This window comes from Tamandua tetradactyla, chromosome 1, assembly GCF_023851605.1.
Source record: "Tamandua tetradactyla isolate mTamTet1 chromosome 1, mTamTet1.pri, whole genome shotgun sequence".
Classification (NCBI taxonomy): Eukaryota; Metazoa; Chordata; class Mammalia; order Pilosa; family Myrmecophagidae; genus Tamandua; species Tamandua tetradactyla.
Genome location: NC_135327.1, coordinates 157,724,552 through 157,735,849, shown reverse-complemented (window position 1 = coordinate 157,735,849; position 11,298 = coordinate 157,724,552). Strand labels below are relative to the sequence as shown.

The window sequence follows — 11,298 nt, the reverse complement described above, 5'->3', positions numbered from 1 at the left end:
ATTGTGACCGTTTCTCACACACACCGACGAGCCCAGTGGCTGCTGGAAGCAGGGCGGGGGACCAGGGATGGTGCGTCGGGCGGCGCACAGCAGGCAGGGGGCGGGCGCCCGGGCGCGCTGGCTGCGGCGCCCAGAGGGTTAACGCGGCGGGGGCGGAGGAGACGGGAGGGAGCGCGGCGCCGGCCTCGCTCCGAGCGCCCGCGTCTCCGGACAGCAGCGGGTTAAGCGCCGCCCGCGCGGAAAGGGCTGAACCAGAGCCGCGGTTCCGAGCTCGCTTTCGGATCCGCTAGAGTAGGAAGATGGCGACGGACGGCGCGAGCTGCGAGCCCGACTTCTCCCGCGTCCCAGAGGATGTGGGGGCCACGGCGGAGGCGGCGGTAACCGAGTTCCCGGGATGGGAACGGGGAGGGTGTCGATTCTGGCCCGGAGCGCCGTTGGCGCCTCGGCTGGACCGGGCTCCGCGCCTGGGACGCGTTCGCAAGCCTGGGCTCCTCTGGGGCGTCCCCTCCTCCAGCTGCCTCCGCGGTCAGAGGCCGGGCCAAGTGGGACGCAGCGGCCACCCCAGGCTGGGGATCCCTCACCGCTTTCGGAGCCTCTAGGGAAACAGCCGCGGACCACCTGGTTCTCGCGGCGTCGTGCCCCTGCCCTCGACCCCCGTGGGTTTGTTCAGGGGCGCTGCGGGCTGGGATATGTTCCCTGGCGAACTGCATCTCCTATTGTTCGCCACTAGCTTCGCGCGTGGTTGTGAGCGCGTGTCTCGGGGGTGCCTGGCACCTCTCGGCGGACCCGGGAAAGCAACAAGGGGGAGGCTGGCCTTGGCAAGCAGGTGTGGGGATGCCCATTGTGTGTGTCTGTGAGCCTTTGGGAGGCCCGTTGTGGGCGTTTCCGTGCCCAGCTGTGGACGCTGCTAACCCTGAATGTCGGCGATTTGGGTCCCCGTTGCCTGCAGCCCCATCACTTAGGGGATCGTCATTTATCCCGAGACGATGCCCGAAAGAGATGGAGGCTCAGCACCTGGTATCAACATTGTTCTCTGCCGCTAGGGTCTCGAAGTCCAGAGCGCTTCCAACCATCGCTAGTCCCCACTTCCAGCCCCTGGTTTTCCTCTTGCACAGGGACTCGCTAGTGGTTTCCAGTCCTTCCGTGAGGAGGGCTGGACCCATGTCCTGAATAGAAAAATGTTCCCAGAATTTTAGAAGCTTCGCAGCAGCTGCAGAACCTGCAAAGAAAGGCACCTCTGGGAGCGCCTCCCAGTTTTGGCCCAAGCCTGCTGCTCCCCGCAAGACTGCGGGTAGGATGGAGTGAGCAGAGCGCGGACGCCCCCTCTGTTCCTCCTCCTGTTTGAGCCGAGTCGGTGGTGCTTAAGCGGCGAGGGAATGGGTCTCCCGTAAACAATCCGGTCAGCTTCAACTTCCTCCTGCCTCTGTTTAGAAGTAGGGCTTTGAGGGGACAGTTGTGGGGCGAGGTACTTGGGATTCAGAGGAGCTGAGTCTGTGAAGGAGAAGGCAGGGTGAGAAGAAAAACGGAAGAGAACTGTTGTTTTTCTCTTGTGAAGCTGGCAAGTTTTGATTTGAAACTTTTAGGAAAATGGATTTTTCATCCCTTGCCTGGAAAATGAGAACTTTCTTAAGATTTCACATGAAAACCTGCCCACTTGTGATGCAGTGAATCGGTGCCCCTCTGCAAGGTTCACTGAGGAAGCTAGCTATTGAGACTACAAGCCTCTCTGGGAAGTTGAAATGATAGGGTGCAGTCATCCAGAGATATGGTAGGGGGAGGGGGGTGCGAGAAAAAAGAAAGAGGTCTTGTGTTCCTTTCTTGTTCTCCAGGAAAGCTGAGTTTATATGTTTAATCTACTTGTAGAATGGGCTTCTTTCTACGGTCCTCGGTATTTTAATCATCTCCTGACAATTAAACCAAAACACAAACATCTGATTTATGGTCTGGAGCTGATGCATATTTTTATTTGATGACATTGTACACAGGCCCTTGGTCACCCAGCAGATTTTTGTGTTAAGGTCAGGAGTCACTCCTCTCTGCAGTTTACAGTTTTCAGGAGTCTGATTTTCACTGCTGATAGTGGGGATTTGATAATTTCACCTTTGTTAATATAAATAGACTTGGAAACCCTGTGAAATTATAATCTTTGTTATTTCCATAGAATCCTTTAGGTTTCCAAGATGCAGTACAGATTCTTAATCTAGTAGCTTTTTATCGCTTCTGACTTAAAAGAAAAAATTAGTTGATGGCTTCTTATGTAGTAAAGTGGTCATTTTATTCTAATTTTCCAAATAGTTTTGATTTTAAGTTATGGTCCTCTCATATCAGCCACCTGATGACCTGTAGATTGATTTAAATGAAAGGAAAGCAAGGTTAGAGGAGTGATATTTGCCATGAAACTGCTTCTTATCTAATGATTAAAAATCCAAGGCATTTTGATGCATCTTTGGTTCTTGGCACTTGAGGATTTAAAAGATTATTTTGGATATTTTACTGAGCAATTCTTTTTTTTTTTTGCATTCTAGTGATTTAGTTTCATTTCAAATTGTTTCACGTGTTACGCATTTTTATGTATACGTTTGGCAATAATGAGCCAGTGGAGCCTCCAAAGCAGTAGGCTATTTTTGAAAGTGTTTCCACTAAGTTCTGATTGTTTAGATTGTTGCTTAGGAACAAGTTTAATTTATAGTTTTTGGTTTAATACAATTTTCAGTGGAGTGTTTTAAATTTAGTTTGTGATCCTTGCTCTTAGCTGTTTAAATCCCGAAAGCATCCCAAGTATAACGAATGGTAACAGCTACATTATTCAGTAGGATCATATTAATAGTCTTTGCTGTGAACCATGCCGTGAGATCTGGGTTATTTTCAGTGGCTTAGCCAAATGTAATGACTTTTATAGGCCATATTGCTCTTTCTACTCTGGAAATAACTCCTAATGCATAAGGCGGTATGGAAAGGAGAAATCTCCTGCTTTTTATTGTCACCAAGGAATTTAGAAGTTAGAGGAAAATGGAGAGCTTTATTTGGGAAGCCAATCAACATTTTTGTCATTATGAGCTTTTCTGGAGCAGCTAATATGCAAAAAGTAGGAGTAAATTTTGTTGTCATGGTGACAGTGACAAGAGAAAACTCGGACAATGATTTTGTTAAAAAGAATAATAGTGATGTTCAACAAATTAAGAGCTGATACCTTGAAAGATTTGTTTTCTGAGTGACCATATTGAATGTAAATGCAATGGGAAGAAACTATGTAGCCAATTTTGCTAAAGTTAAAATTGATGATAGTTACTAAGCATCTATAGAATATTGAAAGTTTCACAGCATAACTATTAAATAGGAAATAATCTAGATTGAATACTTACTTATTCAACATATACAGATATGCAGGCACCATGAGCACATCTTTGCATTCCAGTAGTAGAAATTGACATAACACCAGTAGTAAAACAAATCAGAGATGATGGTGTTATGAGAGATACAAATACCATTTCTGAGGAGGGAGAGTCATGGAGAGGTTTTCTGGTGGAAGGATCTGGAAACATTCCACAGAAGGATGGCATTTAGCTGGGTCTTGAGATATTAAAGTAGGGCTTGAACAGAGAGACTGCAGGAAGCTGTGTGCAAGTGTGGCTGATTCCAAGGGCTGTAAGGTATGAAAGGTGGCTTCAGACTACCGAATGGGCTTTCAAAGCTAAGCTGAGAGGTTTCAATTTCAGTCTCAGGCATTGTGATAGGCAAAATAGCTTAGAAGTTGAGGAAATTGAAATAATTCCCCAAATATTAGAATGTAACTGTTTTCAATGTGACGCTTTTCACTTTTCACTGTACTCATGTATTTCATACCCTGAGCTTTGTTTGCACCTGTTTTTGGACTTTGTTGTTGTCATTATCATCATTATATTTCTCACAGGAGCAATTTTGTTTGGAGAAAGACATTTGTCCTCTCGGTGATGAAATCCATGCCTTGGCTAGATTGCCAGTTGGTTCTATCCCAGTGTTTTCATTTAGCTTTATGAGGCAAGAAAATGCTTCAAAGCCTTAAGTCAGCCATTTACCACTATATGCTGTTAATCATGTGGACAGCACGACTGTGACTGGGAGAGAACAGCCCTGTTCTTCAAGAAGTGTGATGTGGTTTCTGTTTGTACAGGAAGCATGGATTCTTAGCACAGTGCCAGGCATGTGGTAGGCATTTCACGAATACTTACTGAATGAAGGAAAATGAAGGCTCACCAAGGAGCTGGGTCATAAACTCTTGATGTTGATAGGCCAATTGGAAAATTTACTTCTAGTGTTAGCAGATTATAATGAAACTCTTGGTATGTCATTTGTAGTAATATTAGCATTATAGATGTTATGGGCCTCTTCTTGTTTCAGAAAGAAAACCCTGACTCTTGATTTTGGTTTTTTATGTTGCTCTCTTTCTAGGCAGCTTTTCTCAATGACATCTCAGAACCTTCTTTTTTAATTTCCAACAGGATTAGTTTTCCCTTTGGATTCAATCAATGACTTAGGCTGGGGATGTGGTGGTGATAGGATGGTAAGGGCAGCCCTCCCATCCTGAAATCTTCCAGTAATATAACAATATCACCCATTAGGTGGTGAGGTAGGGTACAAGTGAAAAGGACTTAGAAATTCAGAGACATTCTGAAACACATAAAAGAAATAAAAAATGGAAAGACAGGGAAGAAAGTAGTAAGTTAGGCCAGGCTTTGGAATCATCTGCAACTGCATAGAAGTATGGGAATAGATATCAGATTTAAATATGTTTGGGAGAACAGTACCTCTTCCCTATCTGCTTCCCCACCTAAGCCTGAGTATTGCTTTGGAAGGAGACTTTATTTGAATATATTTGGTATATTCCCATTGGTTGGCACTCCATTGTAAGGCTTATATAACAGGGAAAAGGAGATTTGTCTTTTCCCTTTGGCCATGAGGTAAAGAAATAGGGAACCAGTTACAAAAAGATGATGATGATGGCATTGATAACAGAGGACATAAATTAATTTAGCTTAATCTATTATATATAGCCTGTACAAAAATAATGAGATTGTACTATTAATGCTGTGTAAAACATGATGTCAACCATTTAGGGAAAAAATGCTCCCTGAGTAAATTATTATTAAACAAGCAATAGGTTGGAGATCCATTTAAGGGTTATTTATTTTACGTTAACATACAACCGAGTCGAAATTTGCTAAGGGGAATGGAAACTGGCTTGGTAATGAGTTTTGGTTTTGACATGTTTATATTTTATTGGAAAGGCGACCAGATGATTCCAAATTATTCTAGTTCCTGAGTTCTTCCACAGAAGGGTTTTGGAACTCTGAGAATATCATTTGGCCTTTCTGTGTTTCTGCCTCTGCATTTGAAAATCAGCGTGATGACATTTGCCACCTACAGATAATCAAGACGATGTTCTTCAATGCATTATAAGCCTCTTAAAGGAAGTTAGATCTGAATGCCAGGTTGCATGTGGAGCTGATTCTTGTCCGTTATAGGACTGTTGCTAACATCGAAAAGCTGAGTTAGGGTGGTGATAGACATTTCTTTTCCCTGTGATGTCCTTTTTGTTTTCTGAAGAGGAGATGGGTACAGAGGAAATCTGTCAGAGGAGACAGAGGAAAAGAGAGGTAACCGGGCTTAATTATCAAGGCCAACATCCTTCACTGAGCCATTTTTCTGCTTTTCATTGGCATTTTCTCTCAGGTAAAATTAGTTACATCCATTTCCAGATTTCCTTCCAGGCATTCTATTTCCTTGTTTTAGCTCTTCCCAATACACTGAGTGCTATTCTACCTACCGCCTGCATGAAAGACCTTGGCTAGTGAGGTTGATTTAAATTGCATGGCCATGAAGAGCTGACCCCAGACCGACCATCTGAATCTCAGTTGTCAGTGGGTTATTTCAAAGACACACAGTCAAATTGCTTTCCCTGTTTGGATTACTCAAAATGATTGTCCAAAGAATGAATGAGTAAGTGAATGACAAATTATTTAGTTGTCTCTAGAGTGGGCTGTAACATTGTATCTTAGGGAGACTGGAATGCTTGAGACATCATTTGCATGCTGTTTCTTTTTTCTTTTTTGGTGTATGTGTTGAATTTTTTTTAACTTTTTAGTTGTATAATATAACATATATACAAAGCAAAGCGAGAAAAAGGCAATAGTTTTCAAAGCACTCTTCAACATGTAGTTACAGGACAGATCTCAGAGTTTGTCTGGGCTGCCGTACCATCATCTCAGATTTTTCCTTATAGCTACTCCAGAATATAGGAGGCTAGAAGGAATAAACATTTTTTTATCATCACAATCGACTATCTTTTTCTTTTTTGTAAAAGATAACATGTATAAAAAATACATTTCAAAGCACAGCACCACAATTAGTTGTAGAGCAGATTTCAGAGTTTGGCATGAGTTATAATTCTGCAATTTAGGTTTTTACTTCTAGCTGCTCTAAGATACTGGAGACTAGAAAAGATACCGGTTTTAATGATTTGGCAGTCATATTCATTTGTTAAATCCTATTTTCTTTTTATAATTCCACCATCACCTTTGATCTTTCTATCCCTCTCTTTTTAGGGGTGTTTGGGCTATAGCCATTCTAACTTTTTCATGTTGGAAGGATCTGTCCATAATATGGGGTAGGGAGATGGAACTATCTGATGTTCTGGGGAGGCTGGGCCCTCTAGGTTTCAGGACTTAACTGGTCCAGGGAGCCATCTGGAGGTTGTAGGTTTCTGGAAAGTCACTGTAGTGCATGGAACCCTTGTAGAATCTTATATATTGCCCTAGGTGTTTTTCAGGATTGGCTGGAATGGTCCTGGTGGGGTTTGACAGGTTATGATAGGTAGCAATGTCTAAATGAAGCTGAATGCTGTTTCTTTTTGTGTGGGGTGAAATAGGCATCTCATATAAAAAGTTGGAAGTGTGGCACAAACATTAGATAAAACCAACTGGAGATGTAATAACTCTTGCTACCATGACACATCTAGTAGGGATGAGAAAAATAAAGAATTAACACAGATAAATAAGTTTAATGTTATGAAGAAATGCACAAGGCTGGATGTAATTAATTGCCAAACAAATAGACTCATTGAGGAAACAAGAAATTCTGGAGTCTGCAAGGGCATATGAAAGTGGGATTTGAAATGTGTCATGAGGAATGATGGCATTCAGGGGAATAAAAGTAGAAAGGAAGATAATGAAGAACAAAACCAGAGTGTGCAAACCTTCTCTCAGAAAATCTCTTTTCTTTGCTAGAGAGAGAATTCAGAAGGAATAATCACAAAGCAAGAATTAACGTCAGAGATTTGAAAATATTTTGAGAGCATGAAATGCTAAATTCAGAATCTTCCCATGTACTTTTCTTCATGAAAACCCGTTTAATTGGCTAAATTCACATCTTATTAATGCAGTGAATGTTCTACATACCTGGTAAATTTAATTATTTTCATGTTATTGATGTTCAGAATTTTGATCTTGAAATTTCAAGATGTTTCATTGCTTCCCCTTCTTTACAGCCTTTCTTATTCTCACAGCATAAATCTTGCTTACATAGAAGGTTTAAGTACATTTTTAATTATTAGCATGTACCATTAAAGTATGAGGAAAATAATTTCTATAACTTCTGAGCCAAGAGATGAAATCATTTTTTCTCATGTACTTCTCAGAGCCTTTTAAACTCAGGGAATGACCTGCTTAAATTTCCACAGCCTAATAATTTCATTACCCTGATGGTGCACAAAATCAGGAGGAGATTGTAGAGATCACTCAGTGCAACATCCTCATTTTATCAAGGGGAAACGTGAGAAGCAAAGAGATGAAATGGCCTGTTGCACCCCTGGCTTTTGGCCAGCTGTGCATCTCCTAGGCCCAGTCTGTTTGCTTTCTCAGAGACCCCACCTCCCTAAATCCGTTCATCCAGTGTAGGCACAACCTAGTGGATATGAATTTGAAGGAGGTACTTCTTGGAATTTGTGAGAAGAGCCGGAGAACTTGTCTGGCTTTGTTTGGTGACCAAATTTTCTGCCAGCAGTCCTGACACAACCCATGTACTGTATCAAAGCAAAGGTCTGAGGGCCACTCTTGCCGCTGTGGCTCAGAATAGCCCCTAGAGGCTTTTTGGCAGCCATCAGTGTACTGGCCCCATTAATTCCTAAAGGGAATGGGGCGGGGGGTGAGGATCCTCTGACCTTGCTTGGCTGTGACTTGAATTCTCCACATAAGCACAGCATTTTACTTTTTTTTTTGAGTGGAGGAAACTTGGTATTCATGTGCCTGTGTTCATTTCTGGCAATTATTTAAGATGACTTAATTCAGCCAGTTTCTGTTTTGGCTGCTCTCTCACTGGACTTGATGAGAAAAGCCCAAAGAATGTCTCCCCACCACCACACTGATTAATTCAGAGCAGTTAAAAGCCACTGGGCTGAATGGAAATAGTTTGGAGTTGTGACTCCTCTTTCATTCATACATATTTATTTGTTATGTGCCAAAGAGGATTCTCTATATTTGGTGACCAGATTTTAGATTAGTTTAAGACCATGCTGGATTTTAAAACAAGGTGTTAAAAAGTACTTTTCCTTGAGGACTTCTGGCAAGCATGACAGGCAGAGGAATGGTGAGTGGATTTGAAGGTTTGGGGTGCCTTTCCGTTGCTATAAAGTGAGAGCTGCATTTTTTTTAATTGGGAAAGAGAAATGATTAAACATGCTCTGTGAACATTTCTGATGTGATTTTTATTTTTGGGGGGTGGGGTGGGGGTGGAGGTTGTCATGTGTTCTTCAGTGCCCTGATGGATGCTTTAATTTTTTATATAAACAACAGCATTTGAATCTGTCCTGTCTTGCTTTGAAAAGTGGCCAGTCTTCTAAGACATTATAAGATTGAGAATAGCTCCTTTTTCTGTTAAACCAGGTCACTTTGATAATTCTTGTTTTCTGTAGCTAAATATTTTTGTACAAATATTACAATAATTTTCAGATAAATACCACTTCCCATGAAACAAAATAATTGTTTTCTTGGTGGCAGTGGTGGTGGTCGGGGGTTGGGGGAATTGTTGCTTCTGGGTTTATTTTTTAAATAATACCAGAATTATTTGAATTTGTTTATAACATAACTGAGTCTTAAGACTTCCAGCATGCTTTCATGTGCTTTCTTTTACCCAGTTTTGTCAGAATAGGGGATAAAAACATCAGGTATTGGGGAATGACAATTTGAAAATATTATCATAATATTTTTACTATTGGAGGCTAGGAATTGATGGCATTTTAGTGGAAGAATGGTTGGTGGGGAGAAGGGAAGAGAGACATGCAGACAGACAGACACTATATATATTTAAAATAATGCATCATTTAGTACATAGTGATGGGAGACATTTTTCTTTAACATGTTGTACAATATCATCCATGACTTAGTAAAAACCCTTATAACAGTGTTTTTTTATTTTAATGAATTTCCTTTTTTATTAATGGTGCTGTATAGAAAAACAGAAGCATTGATTGCAGGTCATGTGTTGTGATTTTGATGATGATGGGATCAGGGCAAGCTCTCCTGACTCTAATATGAATTAGAATCTTGGCAATGTTTTTCATGACGTGTTAGTTTTAAAAATTGAATGCTTCGCTTATGAAGCTCCAGGAAAACAAATACAATGAAAGATACAATTAAAAATCTTTAGAGCCACCAGTAGCAATGTTAATAATACATCACTATCTAAAGCATTGTCGTTTACTCTTCCATCTCAGTGGGAAAAACCAAGATAAAAGAGGCTGCATTTCATCATAGTCGTTAAACTGAGTTTATTGGACTTGGGCTGGTACATTTTCAAAGAAGTAGAATCATAGTCTGTATCCCATTCCTCCCTATATAAAACATCTGGGTGCTATCAACTTCAATAATAGCAACCACCTGCTTTTATTTAGCATTTACTTCATTTATATATTTTTGTTTAATCCTTGCAAGAACTTTGCAGGGTAGGTTTTAGAATTTCCATTATATTGATGAGAAAACAAGACTTGGATAGGTTGCACCTTCTCATTGTGTAGTTCCTGGATAAGCAGCATCAGCATTACTGAAAGCTTGTTAGGCAAATTCACAACCCTACCTCAGACCTGCAGAATCAGAACCTCCAGGGTGTGGCCCAACAGGCTGTGTTTTAACAACGGGGGATTCTTATGCACGCTCAACTTTGAGAGCAATAGGATTATAAGACTTTCTGTGACACACCACTAACTAGTGGAAATAGAATTTGAGCTCTAATTTTGGGGGTTACAGAAAAATTCTCTAAATTAACCTAGGGGCCTCCCAGAATTACACGTTCTTTAGCCTACTATATAAGTATTTCTTCTCTCTTTTTCCATCTTTAGCTTCTCCCTTTCCAAACAAATGCTTTGTCTACCATATATACAAAAAGAAACAATTTGAGAGGAAGATCATTTTAAAAACTTTCTTTGGAGAAGTGCCTAACTCTGGCCATTTTCCCTTTTATACCATTAGTATCTCCTTCCAAAAGGTTCTTTTAAAACTGAGAAGTGACCAGCTTTGGACATGCTTGTTTGAAAGCCCTAAGGTCATTTACAGACTGCTGTGCATATTTCTTTCAGATACATAGGCACTAAACCAGTTCATGTTGACTGATTGATAGAACAACCCTATTTTCATTTCATCTGAAAGAGCTTAAGCTTATTCTACAGTGTTGGTTGGTATTGTGCTGGTAAAAGTCCCAGCACTTGATTGTCTATTCTGATTTTGCCATTTATTGGATGATCTGGGTACATCATCTGACTTCTCTGAGTTGTGGTTTTTTAACTAAAAAATAGAGATGGTATGATTGTGTAGATTAGATTTGGTGCTTTGGAAAAACTTTGTAAAACATTGGGTGCTATTCAAATGGGAAGTAATGTTTTGGAATATCCTGGAGTTGAACATGTGTTCCATTCATAGGATGGTGACTAGTTTTGTAAAATGAGTCTCTGCAATAGAGAGCAGCAAGAGTGTGTGTTATGGAAGGAGCTAATTGGACCCAGCAGATGCAAGTTTGAATGCAGGAACTGACCCTCTTTCAGTTTCATCTGTAAAATGGCAGTCAGAAGACCTACTCGTGAAGATATTTTGAGGCAAGAGGTCAGGGTTAAAGACAAAAGATTTAGTAATCAGTGGCATGTAAGTGGGATTTAAAGCCCAGAGATTGGATGCGGTCACCTAGGAAAGAATGTAAAGAGGGTAGGGCTGGGAGAGCACTGGGGGAGGACTTAACTTAGGACCTTCAGGGCTCAGGTGCTGACACCTCACAGTATTG

The 11,298-nt window shown here is 41.2% G+C and overlaps 1 protein-coding gene across 2 annotated transcripts in view; it reads left to right on the top strand.

Moving 5' to 3' along the window:
* The first annotated feature begins 222 nt into the window (after positions 1–222).
* Positions 223–11,298, top strand: part of CTTNBP2 (cortactin binding protein 2) — a 156,884-nt gene continuing 145,808 nt past the window's right edge. For both annotated transcript variants that reach the window (XM_077116772.1, XM_077116845.1), the window contains exon 1: positions 223–377. In XM_077116772.1, coding sequence (XP_076972887.1) covers positions 300–377 — 78 coding nt within the window. In that variant the 5' untranslated portion in view covers positions 223–299. The remainder of the gene's footprint in view (positions 378–11,298) is intronic.